The 27523-nt window shown below is 36.4% G+C and overlaps 1 protein-coding gene across 1 annotated transcript in view; it reads left to right on the forward strand.

Moving 5' to 3' along the window:
* USP25 (ubiquitin specific peptidase 25) overlaps positions 1–27523 on the forward strand; it is a 220518-nt gene that overhangs the window by 84432 nt on the left and 108563 nt on the right. Inside the window, exon 4 of the mRNA XM_006889818.1 lies at positions 10561–10684. Within this exon, the coding sequence (XP_006889880.1) occupies positions 10561–10684 (124 nt within the window). The remainder of the gene's footprint in view (positions 1–10560; positions 10685–27523) is intronic.

Raw genomic sequence — 27523 nt, forward strand, 5'->3', positions numbered from 1 at the left:
GCTTGAATTTGCATATGAGTAGTTGGTGGTCTGTTCCACAATCAGCTCCTGGCCTAGTTTTCACAGCTGATATTGACCTTCTCCAGCGGTTCTTTCCACAGATGTAATCGATCTGATTCCTATGCATACCATCAGGTGAAATCCAGGTATATAACCTGCGTTTATGTCTCTTAAAAAATGTTATTAGGATCCTGTTTTTTGACAGTGCCTTCAGAAACAGAAGACACTTCTTCAGATAACAGTAAGAATCAATGCCTTTGAGTTGTGGTGTTGGAAAAGAATATTGAATATCCCTTGAACCTTTTAATGAACAAACACATATGTCTTGGAGAAAGTGCGACCAGAGTACTCTTTGGAAGCATAGGTGGTGAAGTGTCTTCTCACATACTTTGGGAATGCTGTTAGAAGGGTCCAGTCTTTGTAAAGGACATCATGCTTGAAAAGATGGAGGGTCATCCTAGGAGAGGAAGACCCTCAACAAGATTGTTTGACCTAGTGATTCTAACAGTGTGCTCAAGTATATCGGAGATGATGAAGATGTCACAAGGTAGAGCATGGTTCGGATTTGTTGATAGGATTACTCTGTGTCCCCGTTTGACTTGAGGATACAGAACAGTGACAACAAACAATAGAGAAAGGCTTGACCCTATAGGGATTCATGGCCAAATGATATTTGACAAGGAAATAAAACCTATTAAATAGGGAAATGAAAACCTCTTCAACAAATGGTGCTGGCAAATCTGAACTGCTACCTGCAGAAAGCTGCAACAGGATCCAGTTCTCACAGCAAAAACAAAAATCAACTCAAGGTGGATCAGAGACCTGGGAGTAAAGCCCAAAACTGTAAAAGTTATCAGAGGCAAACAGATCAAGGTTAGATAGCCTAGTCTATGATATAAAGGGGCTGACAGCCAGAAATCCACAATTTGGAGAGGATAAAATTGATTAATGGCACCTTCTAAAGATTAACTCTCTGTATGCATCAAAAACTTTTTCCAACAGAGTGAAAAGAAAACCTACTGATTGAGAAAAAAAATTTGGCAACACTATCTCTGACAAGGGTCTCATCAAAAGTTTACAGAATCCTACAGGGCCTCTACAAGAAAAAGGCTGAGTACACAATTACAAAATGGGCAAAAGAAATGGAAATAATTTTCACAGAAGATATTTAGATGGCCAAAGGACACATGAAGAAATGCTTAAAATCACTGGCAATAAATAATAGAGATGGATATCCACAGTGAGATAGCATCTCACTCCAGTAACAGTGAAAGTTTAGCAAGTAAGATATGTTGGAGAGGATGTGGAAAGATAGGAACTCTTAAACACTGTTGGTGGTATTGTGAAATGGTACACCCACTCGGGAAGGCACTTTGGCATTTTCTCAAAAAGCTGAACATAGACGTTCCATATGACCCAACTATTCCACTACTTGGAATGTATCTAGAAAAAATGAGAACTGAGGTACAAACTGAGACTTGTACAGCAATGCAGCATTATTCGCCATCACAAGAACCCAGGTATCCATCCACAATTGAATGGCTTGAGAAATTATGATACATACACAGTATGAAATATTATGTACCACACAGGAGCAATGATTCTGTAAATTACTACCTAACTTTGGAGGGACTGGAGAACATTATGCTAAGTGAACTAACTCAGTCCTATAAGGACCAATACTGTGTAGGAACATTATTGTACATAACTAGTAAAATATGTATGAGAATCTAAGGGGGCAGGGTGGGAGGGCATAGTTATAGGGTTGCACAGTTTGGTGAGTGGAGGGAGGGATGGATGGATTAAAGAAATGGGAAGATCTGGTACTGAAAACAAGTATATGGAATTTGTAACCAAACCAGTATAAAATCAAATGTTTTTTTAAACACCCCAAAATGAATAAAATTGAAAACAAGGACTACCGTTTTGAATAAATGAGAAAGATATAGAAGATCATTACATGGCTTCCACATGTGGTCATTATTTATATACATGTGCTTTTGGGGGAACATAGTTAAGTCTTTGACAGTAACTTTGTGAGTTATCTTTATTTTAGGGCAGAATAATAGTCATAGACCTGTGTGTTTTCAATTAACTAATACAGAATATTAATTTGTAATATTTTTTATTCTATAGACCAATTTGGAAAGTCTAGTAAATTTAATGATAGATATCTATTACTAGTGTAACTGTAATAGTAAACCTATTAGTATATCTCTACCATAACTTCCTAATTATGACATTATAATTTAGTAATTATTAAAACATTAAAATAGGCATTATTTCACAATTTAAATTAGTTCAAATAAAGAATATTGATTATTTCCTCAGTAGCACTTGCTGAAAATTTAAAATTCTCAGTAATAATAATATCCGACTAATGTATACACTTGGAAGGTGGGGGTACTGATTATTTACATCACATAAACTTCTGTTGGAAACTTTTTAAAGAATTTTAAGTTCAGCAGTGAGAATATTGGAACATTTTAGGGCTGATTGAAGACAGGAGACAATGAGAAAATAGAATGGAAATACAATTTACATTCCTTAAAAGCTTTTAAATATTCTTTTGACATGGTATTTTTTTAATACTCTTTACCCTTTTACTTACTGGTGAAAAAAAATCCCTAAATGTTATAGAACATGAGTCCTCTGATTTGTGCCACTATGACGATAAATCACCAATGTTTTTCTCTGTTCCGTGGTCTAGATCTTGACTCTTACTCCTTCAAGAAATACTTTATTTGCTCTTTTATATATAGTATTATTGCTAGATTAAATAAAAAGTTGGGGGGTGGGGAGAATGAAGACAGAATGGGGAGGGAGGAGAGGGAGAGAGGAGAGGGCGAGGGGTAAGGGAAAAGCTGGTCCCAAGAAAGGAACAGACCTTTATTGCATTATCTGAGAGGGATGCCAAGTGACTGAGTGCAAATGGAGAAGGTCAGAATGGCACACAGGGGCAGTCAAAGGTAGTTTCTTTTTAATGGGGCTTTAGGGGTAACTAGGGAAAATGTTATTTTTGTCTAAATTTGGGGCTGTTAATTAACTTGGGTTTGGGCTTTTGTGATCAGGCCCAGAGCTTTATCAGGATTCATTGTCTGGTCTTGCCTTTGTTCTGGTCTGTGTTCATCTCTGTTCTGATGCCTTTGATGTTATCAGCTTTCTCAAGGAGTGATCAGGCCAGGGGGCAACTGCCACATTCTTCCTCCGATTACTAGATTACACCTAAGGGACATAACAAGAACAATATATAACCTATACTTTTTTTTTAAAAAAAAAACAAAACAAAACACAACCATTAAACAAGTGGAGGGAAAACCAACAATAAACTTTTGCTAGGTAGCTGTAAATTCTTGCAGTACAATCATGCTGGTTAAAGGGACAGGGCTAAGGATGTGGTTCTGAATTAGGATGAAATGTGCTGTTTTAGATAAATTGGAAAGGAACCCACTCTTTGGAAAGGTTTTAATTGTTCAGACACTTGAGTGGAGTGTAAGAGTGAACCTTGTATTTGTTTAGAGAAATGCATTGCAGGCTAGGGTCTTAGACAGTAGTTTTATTTGGTGAAGTAGTAGTATTTGGTTGAAACAGAATGAGACCCAGAATATTAATATTCTCTGATCTGATCTTCTATTTATCTGTTCTCCTTAATGACACTATTATTCATCTATTTTCCTAGTTTTCTATTGTTGTTGTTTGTTGTTATGTGCCGTCAAGTCATTTGTGACTCATAGCGACCCTATGTACAACAGCCCTAAACCCTGCTCTATCCTGTGCCAATCGCATTGCCTCCGACACACCCATCCCATTATCCCAGTCACTGAATCAGTCCACCTCATAGAGAGTCTTCCCCTCCTGTGCTGTCCCTCTACTCTACGCAGCATGATGTCCCTCTCCAAAGACCTGTCTCTCCTTGCAACATGTCCAAAGTATGTCAGACGAAGCCCCAGAATCCTTGCCTCCAAGGAGCAGCCTGGTTTAACCCTCTCTAGGATGAATCTATTTGTTTTCTTGGCAGTCCATGGTACATTCAATACTCTTCTCCAGCACCACAGCTCAAAGGCGTCAGTTCTCCTTTTGCTCTCCCTAGTCATTGTCCAGCTCTCTGATGCATAACAGTGATTGCAAAGACCATGGCTTGTATCAGGCGCACCTTCATCTCCAAAGAGACACCGTTGCTCTTGAGTACTTTAGAGAGGTCCCTAACAGCAGACTTTCCCATCGCAATACGTTTTTTGATTTCCTGACTGCTGGTGCCAAGAGTGTTGACCGTGGAGCCGAGCAAACTGAAGCTGTGAACAATCTCAATCTCTTCGCCATCCATCCTGATACTACCAATTGGTCCAGTGGTGAGAATCTTTGTCTTCTTGACATTGAGCCTCAGTCCATACTGAAGGCTGCAGTCCTTGACCCTCTGCAGTAAGTGCATGAGGTCCTCCTCAGTTTCAGCGAGCAGGGTTGTGTCATCTGCATAACGCAGATTGTTAATAGATCTTCCACCAATCCTAACACCATGTGTCTCCTCATAGAGCCCAGCCTCTCGGATAATCTGCTCTGCATACAGGTTGAAAAGGTATGGAGATAGGACACATCCCTGGTATACACCCTTCCCAATTTTGAACCATGCAGTGTTGCAGCCCTGCTCTGTTCTGATGACTGCCTCTTGGTCCAAGTATAGGTTTCACATTAGCACGATTAAATGTTCTGGGATTCCCATTCTTCTCAGACACACACAGTTTGTTATGATCCACACAGTCAAATGCCTTTGCATAATCAATGAAACACAGATAGACATTCTTCTGGTATTCTCTGCTTTCAGCTGAGATCCATCTAACATCGGCTACAATATCCCTAGTACCACGACCCCTTCTAAACCCAGGATGGACTTCTGGCAGTTCTCTGCTGATATACTGTTCCATGCGTTTTTGGATAATCTAGTAGAATCTTGCTTGTTACTGATTTTGTGGAAGGGTACAGTTCCCCTTTGTGAAGTTAATAAAAGTCAGATATGGCTGTCCCCATGTGGTCCTTTTACAGTTAAATGCTGAACGAAAGTTTGAAAAAAAAAAATCTGGCAAGAATATGTGCAAAAGAAGTTTAACAACTGAGTTTTCTATTGCTCTTCCTAATTTTCCTATATAACCATTTTTTTTAAATGTCTTTTCAAATTCTTGTTTGTGGACTCTCCCCTTTAGTTGGTAATATCTTTGCCTTCATGATTTTGGTATAAGGGATATGGTTGCTTCATAGAATGTCTCTGGAATGTTCCTTTTTCTGTTTTTTTGAAATAGTTTAAGTAAAATTGATGATAAATCTTCTTTGAATATTTGGTAGTGTTGAGCCATGATGCCATCTGGTTCAGGACTCTGTGTATGTGTGTGTATTGGAGTCTTTTTTTATGACCTGCTCAGTTTGTTCATTTGTGACGGTATTGTTCAGGTGTTCTACATCTGTCTGTGTTGATCCGATAGGGCATGTGTTCCAAGGAATATGTCTATTTTCTCTATGTTTTAAAATTTTATCAGTGTTGCTTTTCATAATATTCTGGTATTACAGTTTTATTTCATTCTGGTTCTATTTTGATGACACCACTGTCATTCCTTCATCAAGTTATTTGTATCTTCTACTTTTTTTCTTTTGTAAAATTTGCCAGTGGTTTTTCAATTTTAATGATCCTTTTGAAAACCAGCTCCTGATTTTGTTGATGGTTTCAGTTTCTGTGTTTTCTCTCTCATTGATTTCAGCTCTTATTATAATTTCCTTCTAGAGGCGCTGGGTGGGGGTATATTGTTACTATTTTTCTGTTTGATGAAGGTATTGAGTTAGATCATTAATTTTACTTCTGTGTTTGTTTTTAATGTGTTAGCCTGTTGCTATGACCTCCCCCTCTAATACTTTAGCTGTGGTAGAGAGTTTTTGTTACATTGTATTCTCATTATGATTTGTTTCTAGAAACTTATGAATTTTATTCTTTACTTCTTCTATAACCCAATCTTGTTCTAGCAGGATGCTATTTAGTTTCCACATAGGTGGTTTTAAATCTTTATCCTAGTAAATGTATTTCAAGTTTTATGTTATTGTGGTCTGAGAATATAATTTGAATTATTTCAGTGCTTTTGAATTTGTTGAGGCAGGCTTTATGCCCTAACGTGATCATTTTGGAGAACATATCATGTGCGCTTGAGAAGAAAGTTAACTGAGTTTTATTTAGGTGTAGTACTTGGAAAACATCCATAAGATTGAGTTGACTGAATGTATGGTTTAGGTTTTCTGCATCTTTGTTAAGTTTCTTTTTATTTGACCTATCCTTTGGTGAGAGTGACAGGTTAAATTCTCCTAACACTATTGTGGTGCTGTCTTATTTCTTCAGTTCTGCTAACAGTTGTTTTATGTATTTAGCAGGTCTATCATTTGGTGCCAAGATTTTGCCCAAGGTTATGTATTTTTTATCTCTTGTACCCTTAATCATATTGTGCCTTTCCTTGTCTGAAGTCTATTTTATCAGAGATTGATAGTGCCACTCCTGTTTTTTGGGGGAAGCCATTTGCTTGGTATAATTTTTTTCCCCAGCCTTTGGTTTTGAGTCTTTCTTTGTGTCTCTCTCTCTCTCTCTGTCTCTTTTTTATGTACCTCTTCCTTTTGTAGCTTTTCTAATGTCTCCATTTATCATCTGCCTTCTTAACCCTGGAGTATTCAATGGGTCTTCAATATTCTCTACTTTTTTTGGAGCGGCCTAATTTGCTTTTTCATAGTATTTTCATTATGTGAAGTTTTTCTTGCTAAGTATTAGGCTGTTTCTATTGTTTCTGTGTAAGTAGTGAGTAATTGTTGTCTTTATGATATTATTGATTAATTGCCAGGTTACAATGTTCAATCCCACAAAAAGCAGCAGGGGCAATACTTTAGGAAACTAATGTGTTCTCTGGAGCCTTGACTTCAGCAGAGCATTCACAAGAGTCTTTTAAGTGGAATTGGCTCACCAAGGAAGTCCCCATGGAAGATAATAGGACTCTGACTTTCCAGATGTTTCTGAGCATAGTGAGCTTGTCCCTCCACGTGTTAGAATGATGGTGTCATGCACTCTGCAAAGGAACATGCATGCAGAGGAACAGCATGGAGAGCAGTGACTGTCGGCCATGTAGAGCCAGGCGCTGGGCACAGCATTGCTCCTTGCCTTGATGTCCTTATCTTTCTCTGCTTTTCGTGGACTCTGGCAAAAGCCAGAACTGTGTGGAGTGGCTGTGTGGCAGCTGAGACAGAGAGAAGACTGGAAACCTGTGCGAGTGATACCTGGAAGGGTGGATCTGCTAAGGAGTGCTGGAGACCATGCAGCTCCGAGCTTGTGGGTCCATGCTAATAAGTTCTTAAAGCTCTGTGGCAGTATGGAAATGGAAGGCATATCAATGACTTTTCAATACTTTGTAACATTAAATTTAATTATTCTGTCTTGCTCTTCAAATGAGTATTCATCAAAACAGACTGCCATAATTCTTGCCTGTAGCTTAACCACTGCACCAGCATGACTGCTTATTTAATTGGGAAAGACTTGGTGGCCACCATTCTCAATTCTTATAATTGTTTCCTTTTTCAGAACCTTAGTTATCTCGTTTATAAATGAAAAAAAATTATTTTTATGTTGTTGCAGTTGTAGTTAGGAAAGATTGTAAGTAAAAAAAAAAAAATATATTGCTCTTCCTGAGTGTTTCTATTCTAAGCAGTTTGGTGTACTTCTCAGTCAAAAAGCAGTAGGACTCGATGTTTTCAAGAGTAAGAAGTGAATACAAATAATTAAAATCTTAATTATTGGAAGGAATAGAGAATTTATTCCTGGCTTGGCCTTCCAAAATGATATTCAGATCATTGTAAAATTGACCTACCAGGGAAATAATTTGCTGTGCCACAATCAGAACGCTGCCTATGAGATTCCCAAGTTTATTAGCATGCTCCTGTAGCTGCAGCCTAGGGAATAGGAAGCTATGATTAGGTAACTACTGCTGAACTGTGCCTGGGCATGGAAATGTTAAGGCTAGTTGCTACATATATTGTAACAATCTCTTGGCATCTTTGAAGCTTGGTAATTGGACACTGTAATGTTTCTGTGGAATAAATCAGATCTTTTCAATCATGCTGGAGGAAACAGCAGTAAACAGCTGGATGATGCCTTCTACCTCATTTCTGCTTTCCAAATTTCATCAATTTGGTGGAAGCAAAATTTTATCTAAAACTTTGTGTGTAGAGCTTGGAAAGTACACGGGTTTTGTTTGCTGTTTTTTTTTTTATTTTCTTTTTTTTTTAAATCTTATTTTGTGTAGTTGAAAGGGAAAATGGTGTGAGGATGGTAAAATACAGTCTGAGGGCTGATTGATCAAAACCTTATGCTCCTCCTTATCAGTAAATTATCATATTGTTTCTTCTTTATTCTCTTACAAAATTCTAGCCTTCATTTAATAGAGTATTTCTCAATTTTATGAGGTCACTTCATGCTTCTCTAGTCCATGTTGTTTATGTACATGCTAATTGCATTGTACTGATTGGCTCTACCTAGGTAACTCCATTTATCATCTGTGGTCTGGGTAGACTTGATCTTTTTGCCAGATTTCTGGAACTGTAAGACTGTTGTTTGTAAGCATGCTTTATCTTTTGAATTACCTTGCTGATTAATTTTGTTCTATATCATGGTGAATTTTTTTGTGTGTATGTGCATGGTGGAAAGGAGATGGCTTTGCTTCTTAAATTATTATAAGACTTTATTGTATCAGCCAAAAGCATTATACATGTACCCCTTCCACAGCTAATTATTCCTTTTGATATATTTAATATTATTCTAAGCTACTGTTGAGAGGAAATGTGTAAATTTTTATAGGAAGACTTATGAAATGAACAATGTAGGTAATTTTTTCCCATTTAGTATTGAAATTTTACTTCTTTAGTAGCTATAAACAGATAGATAATAATATACATAATTGTCTCTCCTCTTTATTGCTTCTTTCCCCTCCTTTATAAGTTTATAAATGGAAGAAGAAATAAATTTTTACAGTGATCTGCCAATCGTGGTAATGGGTACCCATGGTGGACAGTGTTGGCTGGAGCTTCCCGACTAAATCAAGCCTAGAAGCAGGAGTGGCATCCACTTCCAAAATGGCTTGCCTCCGGAAACTCTATGTACTAACAGTGCTCAGGCTGTTTGTTCATAGGGTCGCTATGAGTCATCTACGACTCGACGGCATTAAACAACAACAACAAAATGAAAATGAACAAAATGAAATGGAGTGCTTTGCATTTACCAATTCTTCCTATTCCAAAATAAAATAATAACAGAGTTTCTTATTTCTCTTACTCCTATTCATTTAAACTTGCTATTCCTCCTCTATTTAAGAATATTTTATCATCCCTATTTGTGTTTTAATGTTAACAGATAATTTTAAATTGGCATTTTATGAGTTAAGGAAGTAAATGTATTTGGGTTTGTTGGACTAAAAAATAGTTCTATTTAGCAGTCTAGACAGGAGATTGAATTACAGGAGGTCATCATAGTGGTTACTTTTATTTGATAGATAAAAGAAGAGTGAATTTCAAGATGGTTTCTTAGTTTGAGGAGGAACATCTAGATGTTTTGTGTATATTTCTTTGTTTTCACTCTTAAAAATTCTTTTACATTAGAAGGACCACCTACTTATGTTAAATAATTTAGATGATGCATTATATATAAAAAAGAAAAAAAAATAGGGCAAAACCAAACTACATTGTCATCAAAATGATTTCGACTCATAGTGGTCCCATGTCTTATAGAGCAGAACAGTTCTATAGTACTTTCTTGGCTCTATCTTTATAGAAATAGATTACTAGAACTTTTTTCTAAGGAACTAATAGATGCATTTAACGACCAACACTTAGACTAGTTCAAGTTGTTTACACCAGCAGGGCTGCCAGGAAAAAAAAAGTTGAAAGTTGTTTATACTGTCTGATCCTGTAACTCTCTTATATGAGTTCATACATTTAAGCCTTGGAACATTTTGGCGTATTTGTCTAGACTTTAAAACTATGTATAGCTATTTAGTTCTTTAGTTTCTGAAACATACTTTTTGAGGACTCAGTTACTAATTATTTTTATCTAATAGAGTCCAGGTAGTTATATGGGAAACCTGTGTTGTTCGTCTCTTGAAAGTCTAGTTATTAAAGCTGATAGTTTTGTGAGTGTTTTGTTAATTTTAATTTTAAAAAACATAGCTATACAATGTTTGATTGTGTGGCTTTTGTTTTTGTTGATAAAGAAAATATTTTCAGCAGTTTGGATAGCTTTTATTCAGAGACCTCAATAAATCCTGAGACTCTTCTGCAGTGAGTAATACTTGAGTTATTATGCTTAGGTATGTATTGTAGCAAGGAAGAGGAATTATAATATATAATAAAGTTGCAGTTTGTTTGTTTGCATTCTTTTTGGATAAGCACTAATAAAAAATACAGAGTTGGTTTGATTTAGGGTGTATTAGTAAAAATATGGGTGATAAGAATTATCTTTAATTTTCTTTGAATTTTGAGAAAGATAGTTTTGCTTTTCAGATGTGATTGATCTCACTGGAGATGATAAAGATGATCTTCAGAGGGCAATTGCCTTGAGTTTGGCGGAATCAAACAGGGCATTCAGGGAGACTGGAATAACTGATGAGGAGCAAGCCATTAGCAGGTAAAAAAAATATGTGTAAAACAGTTATATGTATCATTTGTAACAAATTACAGTTCACTGTAAATAACTTCAATAAATAATAAGATATAGTTTATGACATTAAATAAACTATTAATATACTTCTGTTTTGCTTTTATGTTTTAAGTTTTCATTTCATAGTTCTTATTCTAGGATTTGGAAGTGTCTTCAAAGGGGATTAGATTTAGCTGTTTGTTTTAATAATTCTTTAATGTATGTCTTTATTATTCCTCTTTTCCATGCATTGTGCAGTTCATATTGCATTTCTTAATAGCAGATCAGCAGATCTTTTTCTGTAAAGAGGCAGTATTAGATATTTTAGCTTTGCACTTCATGTAGTTTCTATTGCAGCTTCTCAGCTCCAGGTATGGTGCAGATGTTGCTATGTTGTTGTTGTTGTTGTTATGTACCATCAAAGTCAGAACCAACTCAAAGCTGACCCTCTGGCAGGTTTTCAGAGGCTATAAATTCCATGGTTAGGAGATTACCCATCTTTCTTCTGCTGAGCAGCTGGTGGATTCGAACTACCTGCCTCTTGCTTGGCAGCACAACACATTAGGCCAACAGGGCTCCCTAAAGAAACACAAAAGTAACTATGTTGTTGTGTGCCATCGAGTCAGAACTGACCTGTTACTGACCCTCCACCAGGTTTTCAGGGAGAAAGTCGCATGGAAGAAGATTGCCCATCCTTCTCCCATAAACAGCTGGTGGGCTTAAACTGCATGTCTTTGGGATTACAACATACACACACACTATATACTATATGTACACTATATATAGTATGTACATAGTCTTTCTTTTTTTACAGATAGAATTCCAAGGTATGTGGCAGAATGTTCTCTTTATTTATCTTTCTATAAGAACAAACACTTCATTTTGAAACAGTTCTACACATGGGTCAAATAGAAAAATTTGATTTAATACTTAGTCCTCGTTGATTAAAACAAAACCAAATCTAAATAATAGCTATAATCCTGTAAATTGCAATTGTAAGGCAGTGACTCCATTTTATTGAATAAATTTAGCTTTTAGTCACTTAAATGATTTCCAAGCATAGCTACCATGATATCAAAGTTTTTTTCACTGTAACATAATTGAGTGGTAGCAAAATGTACCATCTTCTTCCCATATCTTTCCTTGGAACAGTGTAAGTAGCATGCTTCTTTCTAAATGATCTGAGTTATATAGTAGGACATGTTCCAAACTCCCATCTATGTCTGGCAGAGGTGCATACTCTTCTTTTTATTGTCCCCTTGTAATGGCTTTAGTTTTTCTTCAGAACCTTTATATAAAGATGAGAAGACTTAATTAAAATAATTATTCTTAATTGTTCTTTTTAAAGTGGTTAATGTCAAATTATGTACTTTAATGGGGAAACAGAAATACAAAGGCTTTCTCTGGCCATTTTAATTAGGTTTAGTTTTTTGAAGAATTTGGAAAAAAAACATATGAATTATGTTTTGTGTCTTGAAAGTAGGGAAAAATGTTTATCTTGAATACTTAACTGAACTTGTCAATGCTTAAACTTTAGTGAGAAATATTTCATATGACTTAGATTTATATTTAAGAACAATGATAATTACATGAGAATAATTTATAAAACAGAATTAATGATAACCTTTTTATTTTTAAAATTAATCTTAAAGTTAATTTTCATATCAAGTTTATATCAATACTTCCTCTTATTTTGTGTGATTTCTCATTTTTTTAGAACCACATCTTTTTCATTGTTGTTATGTGCTTATGAAATGGAACCCTTTTACCTACTAGGTCTCCTTACTCACTACTGTGGACATGTTGCTTAGAGAGGCTATTCCGTAAAAGAGGAATATCATGCTTGTAAAGGTGAAAAGTCAGTGAAAGAGAGGAAGACCCTCAAGGAGATAGATTGATATGGTGCTTGCAGAATTACTCTTGTGTGGCAGATATGATAAGTATGACAAAAGATAGGACAGGGTTTAGATCTATTGTTTATAGGGTTTTTATGAGTCATACTTGACTTGGCATCTGACAGCAAAAACATCAACAACCCATTAGATCTCCAGAGCTCCCAAACTGGGTAGTAAAAAGCAAAGATAAGAGTCTGAAACTATTCCCGTGTTTATAGTTATGTGTTCTAAATTGTGGATATCTACTTCACTCCAAATTGGAAAAAAAAAATAGTAAACATTTTTATCTTAGTGAACATTAAGAGATTTGAAACCTTATAATAGGCCATGAAATTTTATGTAAAATTTATGGAAAGATCTATAGATATAAAAAAGGTATAGTAATTTGCTTTTGCAAAGTGTCCTATTTTTCTTATTATTTATAAGATCAAATTTGCAGTTCAGAAAGGAATATGAGCGCACCACGAGGAAGTACATGTATAAATCGAATTGTAGTAACAAAAGAGGGAATGAAAATTCTAGCCAAAATGTGGCAAAGCTTTATTTGTCCCCATTGGCTTTATTAAAATGGAAATTAAGAGAAAATACATTTTAAAAGAAAAATTCATGTCATGTTTAATCATAAATTTACATATTAATCAATTTCACATATCAAGTCTAGCCACATAAAGTTCTAAAATCACTTGACTCGATTATTTTTTTAGTATGCCTGCAATGTTCCATTATTTATATAAATCTAGATGAGATAAAATATCTTTTTAGATTTTACAGTGCAATTATGTTTAAACTTAAAACAAATCTGAAAACTAAACTTCTTGCGGTAAGGTGAATTCTGACTCATGAGTTTCTCAGGTTATAAATCTCTGTAGGAGGAGTTTGCCCAACTTTATCCTTTAGTGTGGCTGTAGAGTAGAACAGCTGACTTTAGTTAGGAACCTGACATGTGACGTATGCTCAGAATTTCTATAATAAAATGTTTTAACTCTAAAGTATATTAAGAAATGTCTTTTCTCTTTAATGTCCAGGTTAATTATATTTGTTATGGTTATTTCTTGGTTATCATTGCTGATTTGTGGAATAAAGGAAATACTAATAAGCTACATTTCTTGAAGATTACACTTAGTGATTTGTATCTATGGTCATATATCTTGTGAAAATGGCTTTCCTCTGGTAACAATTTTGAATTAACTAGTGAAGAGTAAAGGACTAGAATCTAGATAAAATTGTTATAAAAAGCAAATACTTCTGGGAATATGGTGGACTAAGTTATTTAGTAGGTGCTTTGGCAGTGCAGTGATTAAGTGCTTGGCTGCTAGCCAGAAGTTTGACACTTCAAAGCTACTAGTGGCTTTAAACTCATGGTTAAAGACCTGATAATCGCCTTCTATAAATGTCAATATCTGTGGGAAATCGTTAGAGGGAATTCTCTGTCATCTTTAGTCACTGAATCACAATCAGTGTAATGGCACACAACAACAAAAAAGAAAATGTTTTCTAGTGAAAATAATAAAAAAAGCTGGGTATGAAATTTTTAAAAAATATTAACTTGTTGTTTGTCATTGAGTTGGAACTGAACCATTGCTGATCCTCTAGCAGGATTTTAGAGGAAGTTAATCACATGAGAAGAGATTGCCTATTCTCCCATTCGGTAGCTGCTGGTCGACTTGAACTATGTGCTTTTGAGATTGCAGCTCAGCTTCTTGCCACTAGGCCACCAGAGCTCACCTTACATATTGCAATGGTCATAAAAATTAAAATGAAAGTCTAAAATTATGCTGAAATTAAAACAATTAAGCAAACCTGCAGAATTTTTAGTTACTTTGACCTGGTAGAATTTTAAAGATGGAGTCAAAAGGTGCTGTTATTAAGTCTTTGTGGTGGTTATTGAGTTGTACCAAAAGTCAACTGTTTTCATACTTTTATAGCTAGAATTTGAATCTAAAAGCTTCTGTTGTCCAATATATCTTAAGTTGGAAATTTAGTTTTGCATGATATTGGATCAAGAGTTCATTCGCTTGTTAGGAAAATGTATTTGTTCTAGGACTCTAGGGAGCTCTTGTATCTCAATTGTAAGGAGTATATTGCTAACCCAGAGGCAGACTATTCAAACCCACCGGCTAATCTCTGGGAGAAATATATTTTCAGCCACTGAAAACTCTCTGGAGATTCATGTATAAATCACTTCTACCTGATAGCAATTAACAGTAACAGGCATCAAGAATCCCTATACAATTTTTAATTTTTTTTTTTTTTTAAAGTCTACATGTATCACCAGAAGTTACCCAAGGACAGCAAACTCATAAATATGTGTTGTACTAATATCAACAATGATAAACATACCAGGATATAGATATAGCTGTAAAGCAATTCATAATATGCAGATCATTCTCCTAATACAACAAACTGAAAGGTAAGTCTTAAAATCTAGGAGGCTCCAACTCCGAATCTCTTGAATCAACTTTAGGGGAAGGTTTCTCTTTGGCAGTTCTGGAGAACTGTCTCTAAGCTGCTGTTCCTGCTCTGTCTTCATGTGGCATAGCTTCTCTGCTTTGACATCAGATGTGCTATATGAAAATCATGATGCAAGGCCCATGTGAGGCCAATGACAATGTGACAAGTTGAAGCCCTGGGTGGGTGCTGGAGCCCTCCAGTTGAGGCGCATAGCTGGTATAACAGGATAATGTCCCAGGCGAGGGTGAATTCTCAGCTGGATTTGAATTGCTCGTGCTCTATTCAGTCTGTATGCTGAGAAAATGATTCAAGAAGCTGGACTCTGTGAAGAAGAATGCGGTATCAGGATCAGAGGAAGATTCCTTAGTAACCCACATTATGCAAATAACAGAACCTTACTTGATGAAAATGAGGAGGACTTGAAGCGCTTGCTGTAGAAGATCAAAGAATAAAGCCTTCAATGTGGATTACATCTCAGTATTAAGAAAAATCCTAGCCACTAGACTGATAGGAAACATTATGATAGAGAAAAGATTGAAACTGTCAATGATTTCAACATCCCTGGATCCACAATCAACACCCTTGGTACATCATTCAGGAAATCAGGAGACTTATTCCACTGGGGAAGTCTGTAGCCAGGGACCTCTCTCAATTATTGAGGAGCAGTGATGTCAGTTTGAGGACTAAGGTGTGCCTGCTTCAGCCTATGGACTTTTCAGTCACTTCCTGTGCATCTGGGAGCTGGACAATGAATAGGGATGGGAGAAGAACTAATGCCTTTGAGCTGTGGTGTTGAAGTGTACTGAATATTCCATGGGTTGCCAAAAGAACCAACAGATATGCTTTGGGGAAGGTGCAGCCAGAGAGCTCCTTGGAGGTAAAAATAACAGAGCCTGCTACTCATGTACTTGAACATGTTTCTAGGAGAGACTATTCCTTAGAGAAGGACATAAAACTTTAAAAAGTTCAGGGTTGTCCAAAGAAAGGAAGACTTTCTACAAGATGAATTGACACAATGCCTGCAGCAAGGGACTCAAGTGTGGGAGAGTTTGTGAGGTTGGTACAGGATTAGACAGGGTTCACACTTGCTGTTTATAGGGTCATTTTGACTCGACCATACCTAACAATAACCACGTACCACCAGGCCAAAGTTGTAAGCTATATGGAAAAAAGCTGCTGTGAGATTCAAAAGAAATAATAAGCAGTAAGATGTTTTTATGTTAAGACATTTTAATGTGTTCACAATCTGTGATTAATACAACTTTGTTTTTTAAGGAAATAAGAAAAGTTAAAGATATCTTCAGTATTCAGAAAACTATGAAATATGATGTAGTACATTTGAAAATGGAGTAATATATTCTGGAAATAATATTATAATAATCAGCATTGTTGGTAGATGCTGTTGAGTTTAGTATGACTTACAGCAACCCTATAAACAGATTTGAACCCTGTCCTATCCTGTGCCAATTTCACAATCTCTGACATACTCCAGCACATGTTGTTGAGTTGATTTGACTCAAGAGCACCTCATGTGTGTCTGAATAGAAATGTACTCTATATAGTTTTCAGTAATTCTTACTGAAGTAGATAACTGGACCTTTTTTTGTAGTGCCTGTGAATGTTTTCCAACAATTCCACGTTTGCAGGTGAGTGCAAACTGTTAGCACTATTGAGAGGCAGGAACACAGTCTTTATAACTGATTAAAATACTCTGGTGTGGATTTGGTTTTAACTCATTGTGACTGACCTTTGAGCCTATAAATTGCAATGAGAGGAAACTACCTTTATTTCTCACTTGGACCCATTGACAGTTTCAAACTGCCAGAGGGACATAACCTTTTGCTTAGCAGCACAACATGCTGTACCACCAGAACTCCAATTGGAGATTCAAAGTCAAAGTCATTGGTGTTGAGTTGAAACTGACTCTTTATTGGGTTTCTGAGACTGTAAATTTGCACAGAAGGAAATTTTCCATTTTTCTCCGGTAAAACAACTGGTGGAGCCAAATCATCAATAAGGTGTGGTTTAGCAGTGTACATTCTGCCTATGAACTATATCACCAGAACTCTCCAGTAGCAAATTGTTGTTATGTGCCATCAAGTCATTTGCAACTCATAGCGACCCTATGTACAAGAGCCCTAAACACCGTTCTATCTTGTGCCAACCTCACTGTCTTAAACACACTCATTCCCACCACTCCACTCACAGAATTGATCCATCTCATTGAGGGTCTTCCTCTCCTGCACCATCCCTCCACTCTCCCAAACATGATGTCCTTCTCCAAGGACCAGTCTCTCCTTGCAACATGCACAAAATATGTCATATGAAGCTTCAGAATCCTTGACTCCAGGGAACATTCCGGCTTCACCCTTTCCAGGACAAACCTGTTTGTTCTCCTAGCAGTCCCTGGTATATTCAACACTCTTCTCTAGCACCACAACTCAAAGGCATCAATTCTATTTCTATCATCCCTATTCATTGTCCAACTCTCCATTGCATAGCAAAGACTATAGCCTGGATCAGATGCACCTTAGTCTTCAGCCTGATGTCATTGCACCTCAGTACTCTTGAGAGGTCCCTTACAGCTGACTTTCCCAATGCAATTCATCTCTTGATTTCCTGGCTGCTGTTACTAAGAGTGTTGACTGTAGAACCAAGTAAACGAAAATTAGAAACAGCTGAAAAAGATCATTAGTATATTGGAATATAAAATTATCTAACCACAGTGCAGCCAGCTTAAAAGATGGAAATGGAGGAAAACTGAAGATACTTTAATTTGTTGTTGATGTTAGGTGCCATCAAGTCAAGTATGACCCTTAGCAAGCCTGTGAACAACATACCTAAACCCTTTTCTATCCTATCCTGTGCCATTCTCATACTTCCTGACATTTTAGAGCCCATTGCAGCTGTAACCATGTCAGTCCACCTAGATGATGGTCTTCCTCCTCTTTGCTGACCCAATTCAACCTTTCTGGGTATCATACCTTCTTCAAAGAATAGCTCCTTCTAGCAATATGGTCAGAGTATGTGAGACAAAGCTTTTTCATTTTTGCCTCAAAGCAGTGCTTTGGTTGTACTTTCTCCAAGACATGCTTGTTCTTTTGGTAGTCCATGGGTTGTTCAGTACTCTCCAACATTACATCCCAAAGGCATTCATTCTTCTTTGGTCATCCTTATTCATTGTTCAGCTCTCAGATGCATAGCAAATTATCAGAAAAACTATGTCCTAAATCAGATGCACCTTAGTCCTCAAACTGACATCATTACTAATCAATAACTTGGAGAGGTCTCTAAATTCAGACTTTCCTAGTGCAGTACATCTCCTGACTTCCTGACTGTTGGTACCAAGGCTGTTAATTGTGGATCCAGTTGTAGAGTGAATAGTATAATATACATTTATTAGTATTCTAAAAGAGATAAAGAAAATGGTCCAATGACAAAATCTAAAGAGATAATTATTGACATTCTCTTAGAAATAAACCATGACCTGTAATTTCATGTCTACAAGTATCTACAAAAACACTTAGGCAAAGTATGCTAATGAACAAATAGTGGTAGCATTTTTATGCAATGGAATAAAAAGCAATATAAAGGAAAACATTCTTGATACTTGCCGAACTGTAGATGGATACCCAGATCAACCTGTTGAGTCAAAAAATCTTGACAAATAAAATAACTTGTCTACTAGTGGCATCCACTTCCTAAACAACATGCCTCCAGAAACTCTATGAACTTTGATAAATGTTGATAGTTGTAGAGGGGCTTCAGGCCTTTTGTTCATAGGTTCACTGTGAGTTGTGCTTCACTCGAGGGCAATCAACAACAATAACAACAGCAACAACCATGTTCAGGGACTGGCACAATGGATTTATGATGATGCTAATCCAATTAGTGTTTATCTAGGAGATGGGACAGGTGTCTGTAAAGAGATGATGCAGTAGCTCAGTATCAGGAAGAAGAAAACCATAGGTAGACTGTAGAACAGATCATCACTGGCTTATATTTTACAGTAGTAAAATGCTATTAAAACAAGATCTTAAAAATTAAAGAACTGTGAGTATATACAACCTGAACTTAGAAACTTGCTCAAGAATAGATTTGACCGTTGCAATCTAGTAACTTAATACCAGATAAATAATGGGATAATGTAAAGGCATCATATATGAAGAAAGCAAAATATCATTTAACAACAACAAAAAAAAAGAGTAGAAAAATAAAGTCCCAAATGAAAGACTCTGAAATCTTTTTTGAATGTAGAATTCCTAAAACAAAAGGAGAAATAAATTATAAAGTTATAGCTAAACAGAAGAGGTTAAGTGTCACCAAGAAGACACTGTAAGGACTGTAATCAAATGTGCAAAAACCTGCAATTAGAAAGCCAGATGGGAATAACATGTTTAATATAGTTCAAGATAAAATAAGTGAAGGCAAAAATTCAAGCCTCAAGTTACAATACTGAGAGATTCTGTGGACACAGTACAGGGTAGTTTGGAAATAACCCAGAGCCATTGTACTAAAACAGTTTGTTGTTATTTGGACATTTCAGGAAGTAGTATATGATCAAGGACTAATGTACTGAGGAAGAAGGCCATGCTACACAGATGACATTGGTGATAAACAAGGACCCGGGAATTGAGAAAAATACAAACTGACATATTTTAACAAGTAGATGGAATGCTGAAAGCAATCGCTTGTCTCAGCCAATAAATATGAAAGACAGCTACCTGGCTAGCCAACTAGAAAAGATCCATGTTCATGCTCATTCCAAAGAAAGTTGATCTAATAGAATACAGAAAATATCAAACAATATCACTAGTATCACGTGCAAGTAAAATTATACTGAAGATAATTAAAAGACATCCATCAACAAAAAAACTACTAGAAATCTAGTTAAAAATAGACTGTTTAACATTGCAGAAGAAAGATATATCTTGGATGAAAGGAGAAAATACTGGAAAGTGTTTACCTGTGATTTATCAATATGCAAAGACATTCAACAGTTTGGATCATAACAAATTATGGATAACGCTGTGAAGGATGAGAGTTCCTGAACACTTAAGTGATTGTGCTTCTCTGATCTGTAACAGAATGAAAGGCAATGGTTTGAACAGAGCAAAGAGTTAATTCATTTTTTAAGAGTTTTTAGGCACCTAAAGGTGACTATGCTTAGACTTCTGTGTGGATCATAACAATTTATGGCTAACATTGGGAAGAATGAGAATTTCAGAACACTTCATTGTGCTGGTGGAAACATAGACCTAGAGGCTGGTGTGCAAACAGAGCAGAGGAACACTGCATGGCTTAAAATTAGGAAAGATGTGCATTAGTATTGCATCCTTTTTCCAGTCTATATGCTGAGAAGTTTATTTGAGAAACTATACTAAATGTTTTCATGTTCTGGCCTAGTGTCAAGAAGCTGCATTGCACTTCCAAAGGCATGTCATTCATGGCCACCAACTAGCTGCTCCAAGGAATAAGGATAGGTAGTCTCTCCTCCTGTATACTTAACTGCCTCTGAAAACCACTGGAGGATCTGCTGTGGACTGGTTCTGACTCTATGGCACATAACAACATACTCAATGAAGAAAAGAATGTGGCATCAGGTTAGGAAGAAGTCTCATCAATAACCTACATTGTGCAGGTGACGTAATTTTGCTTGCTGAACGGAAGGAGAACTTGAAGCATTTGCAGAAAATAAAAAACTACAGCCTTCTATACAAATTTTATTTCAACATAAAAAAACAGAAAAACCCTAGCTATTGGACTTAAAGGCTACGTCATGGTAGATGGAAAAAAGATTTAAACTGCCAATAACTTCATCATACTTGGATCCAAAATAAATATACTTTGTCAGGGGATCAGGAGCTCCATTGCCCTAGGAAAATCTGTAGTCAGGGAACTTTCCAAATTATTGAGGAGTGATGATGCATACTAAAATGCACTTGATTCAGGCCATGACGTTTTCAATCATTTGTTATGCATCTGAAAGCTGGACAATGCAGAAAAATTGATGCATTTGATTTGTGGTGTTGGAGAAAAGTGCTAAATATCACATGAACTTAAAAAAGAACAGATTTGTGTTAGAGAAGGAACAGAGTGCTCATTGAAGGCAAAGACTATGAAGTTTCATCTCACATACTTTGCACCTGTTGCTAGGAGAGGCTATTCACTGGAAAAGGACATCATACTTGGGAGAGTGGAGGGATGGCAAAATAGAGGAAAACCCTTAACCAGGTGTATTGACACAGTCACTGAAGCAATGGAGTTGAGGGTGTCAGAGATTGTGAGAATGGCACAGGACAGGGCAGAGTTCAGATTTGTTGTTCATAAGGTCAATATAAGTACTACTCAACTGGACAGCACCTAGCAACAACAAAGACGAAGCTCTAAGACTAGGGCCTTTTATCTCACTATAAAGAAACATCCTTTCAAGTGAACCAGTAAGCCACATCATGATAAACAGTGGAGACATTAAAATTATAAAGGACTTCATTTTACTTGGCTCCACAATTAGTGCCCATGGAAACAATATTCAGGAATTGCATTGACAAATCTACTGCAGAAGAACTCAGAATGTTATAAAGCAGGACATTATGATATTTAAGGTTGTTTGTCAGCTTGCCTTCTCTCATTTGGCAGTTAAAATACTGTCATTCTCCTGATGAACTCTGACTTTATCATTCCCTTGATGACATGTAAAATAATGTAATAATTTCTTGATGATGAGAACTTCTGTAATATAATGAGAAGCACCATGAGGGGCTAGTCATTTAGAAGTGAGTTTCATTGGGGATATGGCGTGCATTGAAAATACATGGACAACTGGTACAGCTATCTTGCTTTTTTCGTAATCTGTATCCTGTATCTTGATCATCTTCATCTGACTTCTAGGTCTTTAGACGTGAATCAGCTAGTTGTTCTATTGCCTGCCAGTTTTGGATTCATCAGACTTAGAAGCCAGCAGCTTCTGACCTGTGTATCTTTGGTTCATCATGTGAGTCAGACACTTGACCTACTAGACTTAGGACCTGCTAGCCCCTTTCCATGAGAGGAGTTTCTCTTCCCTGTTTTTACTTCTGTAGCGCACCCAGCCCAAGCCAAAGGACTAAGATGTCTGTCCTGGTAGTTGCAATTCCTTTACATTCATGTGAAAGCTAGTTAATGAACAGAGAAGACTGGACAGGAATTGGTGTATTTGAGATATAGTATTGGCCAAGAATAATAAATATGTCATATAGTGGCAGAACAGTCAAATGTTTCATTTCAAAAATGAAATGGGTAAGCAATGTTTGTGAGGATGGCAGAGGATCAAGTAATGTTTTGTTCTGTTGTACATGGAGTTGTTATGAGTGATGGTGCTAGAAATGCAAAATTCCAAATTTAATTGCATGAAAGGGCTTCTTACTAGAGTTTCCTGTTTCACGCACCAGTCAACCCCATGTGTAGTACTATATAACTCTTGTATTAACATTCAGTATAGTTATTCTATTTTCAATGTGGTTAGTCCTTGGCCTAAAGCTTAAAATATTTTTATGCATATGTATACACACACACACACACACACACACACACACACACACACACACAAACATGTCTTTCCTATGTAAGTATATTTTATTCTTTAGATTCAATATCATGAGCTTGGATAATGAGCTTATGTGGTTTATATTGTCTTTTGTATATCATAGAGATTTTGTATTAATAGTGCATATAATCTTTCTGAAATTTACTTTTAAAAAATATGAATGATAGTTTTTAGTGATGACTTGATGTACCCAAATCTGATATATGAAATTATAATTTTAAAATTGAAATGCTAAAATGAATAAATATAATGAAACGTGTTTAGCATACTGTGTATCTAATTTTTATGTTCAATTATATTGCTACTTTTCACTGAATATATATGAGCATATGTTTAATAAGAAGCTCTGGAGTTCTAATTGGGCAGGGATTACATTGCCAACCCAAATTCACAGGTTTCAAATCTGTCACTCCTCCTTTGGATCAGGATAGGCAGTCTCCTTCCATGTGATTTATAACCTCTAAAAATCCGCTCTAGGGTCATGTGTCAATTCTGAAAATGGCAATGCGTAAGTGGTTTGTATCTGAACAGAACCTTTATATTAGAGGTTGATAGAAATTCAGTGAAAAATCATTTTATGTCACTCATATGCTCCCATATTCAGTTTATTAGGAGACTCAATAAAAATGTATACATTAAAAGGATTGAAATAATTTCTGCAGTGTTGAAATTAAGTAGATAGGAATATTCTACATGTACATGTTACAAAGACTACTAGTCTAATCCTTTGCTTCTGTAATATTTTTATTTCAATGTCCTGTATTAATTATGCACCTTTTTAGATTATAACACTATCATTTACAAATGTGATAGAAATTGTATATATATTTTAACTAAAACCTCCAGAATTAATAATTTTCTTTTCTCTTCCCTTCTTTCCTTCTTACCTGCAATCCTTCATTCCTCCCTGTTATCCTTTTCTTTCTTTTTTTTTTTGTTGATCTATACAGCTTAAATGATATGCATGCTTTTCAGTGAGTATGATGCATCCTCAAAAGTAACTTATATGAATTAAAGTAGAAGATCCTTTAACATGACTGTACAATATAATAGAAGTAATAAAACACACAAATAACTAAAATACAAAACCAAAGTAATACACCTATACTGAAATTTTAATGGAAATTTACCACACCTAAGTAGTTTAAATGATCATTGTGAAGAAGATGTAGACAATGAAACATTTTTCTGTGTCATATTGCTGAGTGTCAAGGTCATGAAAAAAAAAAAAGGAAATTTGATGTATGGTAAAGATTGGTTTTGATTTGTGGCTCACTTGCCTCTCTGGGCTTGCTGCATTTTGTAGGAGACCTTTAGGAGCTCTTTGAGATTTCTAAAACTTGTTTTTTCTCAGCATTGACGCTAAAGCATTTATCTTATACTTCAAAGCCTGAGAGATAGAATTGTTTTATGTTGGAAAGACTAGAGATTGAACCCTTTTGTAAGTCTTGCGTTTATACAAAGCTTTTATTTGTGGTATCAATTTAAATATAGTGTAATCAATGTGCATTTAAAATTCTTTAGTAGTGAAGAAGAGGTGGTATGAGTCATGTTATGCCATTGATTGCAGGTCACAGTGACCCTGTGGAACAGAGTATAAATAACCTGTAGAATTTCTGAGGTTAAAATCTCTACTGAAGTAGATAATCAGATCTTCCGCGGAGTGGTTGGTGGGCAAAAATTGCCTTTTGTTTGGTTAGAACATCACAGCATTACTAGAGCTCCTTAGACAGATTGGAACTAAAACCTCTGTCATTACTATTGGGTTGGAACTGACTCTTAGCTGACTGTGTTTCCAGATGCTGTAACACATACAGGAGGAGATCATTCTCCTGAGGCTGGTGGATGTGAACTGCCAGAGAGGCGCCACCTGTGGGTTAGCAGTGTATCTCCCAAAGTATTGCTCCCTAGACATATTGAAAGGCCTTTCCAATACAGTGAAACCTTTGAGAGCTGGAACTAGGTTGTTGTTTTGTGCCATCAAGTCTCTTGAGAATCATATTAATCCTACAAACAATAGCTCTGAAACATGCCTTATTCTGAGCCAATCTCACAAACCTAGCCCCATTACTCGAGTTACTGTGTCTATCCATCTTACCCAGGATCTACCTTTCCAAGCATGATGACGTTCTCCAAAGACTGGTCCCTCATGGCCATGTGCCCAAAGTATGTGAGGCAGAACTTCAAAATCCTTGCCTCCAAGAAGCAGCCTGGTTCTCCAAGATATATATCTGATAGTTCTCTTGGCAGATCATAGCTTAATACTCTTCTCCAGCACGACAACTCAGAGACATCGCCTTTTCTTCTATCATACTTATTCATTGTCTTGCTCTCTGATGCATAGTAAGTAATTGGAAAGACCATGTTTGGATCAGGCAGTATCTGGACTGACCATTGCTCCTCAGTACTTTGGAGAGTTTCCTGACAGACTTTCCCAGTGGAATTCATTTTTTTGATTCATGGCTGCTAGTAGCAAGAGTGTTGATTATGGAGCCAAGCAAGCTGAGGCTGTTAACAATCTCAATATCATCTCTATCATGATGCTGTCAAGTGGCCCAGTGGTGAGAATCTTTGTTGTCTTGATGTTGAGCTTCAATCCATATTGAAGGTTGCAGTCCTTGACCTTCTGCAGCAAGTGCTTCAGGTCCTCCTCAGTTTCAGCAAGCAGGGTTGTGTTGTCTGCATAGTACAGGTTGTTGATGAATCTTCCTCCGTTCATGATGTCACATCCCTCATAAAATCCAGCCTCCCAAATGATCTGTTCTGCATATTGATTGAAAAGATACAGAGATAGGATGCATCCCTGGCATACACCTTTTCTGATTTAAACTATGCAGTGTTTCCTTGCTCTGTACGGATGGCTGCTTTCTGAATCAAGTATAGGTTTCAGCACATTCAGGTGTTCTGGGATTTCCGTTCTTCCCAAGGTTAGCCACAATTTGTAGTGATCCACATCGTCAAATGGCTTTGTTTAGTGAATGAAACATAGATAGACATTCTTTTGGTCCTCTCTGCTTTCAGCTTAGATTAATGTGGTACTGGCTGTAATGTCCTTAGTGCCGTGGTCTCTTCTAAACCCAGCTTGCACTTCTTGAAGTTCTTTGTCAGTGAACTCTTCCAATTGTTTTTGAATAATCTTCGGTAGGATCTTGTTTTCTGTGTGTGATATTAGGGCTATTGTTCTATAATTTCCAGACTCTGTCAGATCACCTTTTTTTTTTCTTTTTTTTTTAAATGTGAATACATACGGATCTCGTCCAGTCAGTTGGCCATGTGGTTGTCCTCCAGATTTCTAGGTACAACTTTGCGTCCTTCGCTGCATCTGTTTGTTCATTCAAATATGTCAATTGGTATGCCATACGTTCCTGGGGCTTTGTTTTTGCCACTTCCTTCAGAGCAGCTTGAACTTCCTCCTTCATCACTATTGCCTTTTTTAAATTATTTTTTTCTTTTTTACCATTTCTTTTTTTTGGGGGGGGGGAGGGTACAGCCTTAGAACTTTTCTATCACTTGGTTCAGTGGCAGATGTTTTCATTTTTCTTTCTGACCCTTCCTTTCCACTCTACACAGTTTTTGCAGGTTTGTTATATACATGAATGTTTATAAACTATGAACCAAAAAGATCATGAAGTCCCAGCACTTATTTTATATTCATCTTTTGTACCATAATTCTACTAGTGGTGGTGGTCAGTGCCATCAAGTCCAGTAAGACTAATATCAACTCTGAGTAGTAGATATGAATTCTGTCCTATCCTGGGCTATCCTTATTGTCTTCAACACATTTGTGCAGAATTGGTGCAGAAACTATCAATTGGTGCAGAAACTAAACTATCAATTCATCTTATTGAGGGTTTTTCTCTCATGTCTTTCCAAGCAAGATGTCTATTTCCAAGGAATAGCTTCTCCTGACTACGTGTCCAAGAATACATGAGATGAAGCATCATCATCTTTGCTTCAAGGAACATTCTGGTTGCACTTTCTTCAGGACACATGTTTGTTCTTTTGTCGGTCCATGGGATATTCAACACTCTTCAGCCCTACAACTCAAATGCATGGATTCTGCTTCTCTCTATCCTTATTCATTGTCCAGCTCTCAGATGGATAGCAGGTGACTGGAAAGACTGTGGCATGAATTAAATGCACTTTAATCTTTAAACTGACATCATTGTTCTTCAGGATTTTTAAGAGATCCTTAACGGCAGACTTTCCAAGTGCTATTTATCAGATGTCCTGACTACTGGTACCAAAGGTGATGAATGGGAATCCAAGTAAGATAAAATCACTGAAAATAAAATCCCTGAGAATTTAATTTTTTCTCTCTATCATGATGTTGCCTGTTGGTCAAGTGGTATTTTTGTTTTCTCGATGTTTAGATGGTATCTATATTGAAGATGCAGTACTTGATTTTCTGCAGTAAATTCTTCATATCCTCAGTGTCAGCTAGCAGTTTGTCATTTGCAGACTACAGTTTGTTGATGAGCCTTTCTCCAGTTCAGATGCCACACTGTTCTTCATAAAGTCAAGCTTCTCAGATGATTTGCTTAGCATACAATTTGAATAGATATGGATAGAGGGTACAGCCCTGAGGTACAACTTTCCTGATTTTAAACCATATAGTATTAACAGCTTTTTGGTCTAGATATAGCTTTTGTATAAGCATAATTATATGCTCTGGAATTCCCATTCTTCTCAAGGTTTTCCATAGTTTGTTATGATTTACAAAGTCAAATGCCTTTGCATAGTCAATAAAACACAAATAGACATTCTTCTGATATTTTCTGCTTTCATTCAAGATCTATCTAACATAAGTAATAAAATGCCTGATGCTGTGGCCTCTTCAATCCAGCATTTCTCTATGTACTGTTCTAGATTTTTTGAATGATGTTCAGTAGAACT

Source organism: Elephantulus edwardii, unplaced genomic scaffold, assembly GCF_000299155.1.
Source record: "Elephantulus edwardii isolate Elephantulus edwardi_28Jun2011 unplaced genomic scaffold, EleEdw1.0 scaffold00081, whole genome shotgun sequence".
In the NCBI taxonomy this organism is placed as follows: domain Eukaryota; kingdom Metazoa; phylum Chordata; class Mammalia; order Macroscelidea; family Macroscelididae; genus Elephantulus; species Elephantulus edwardii.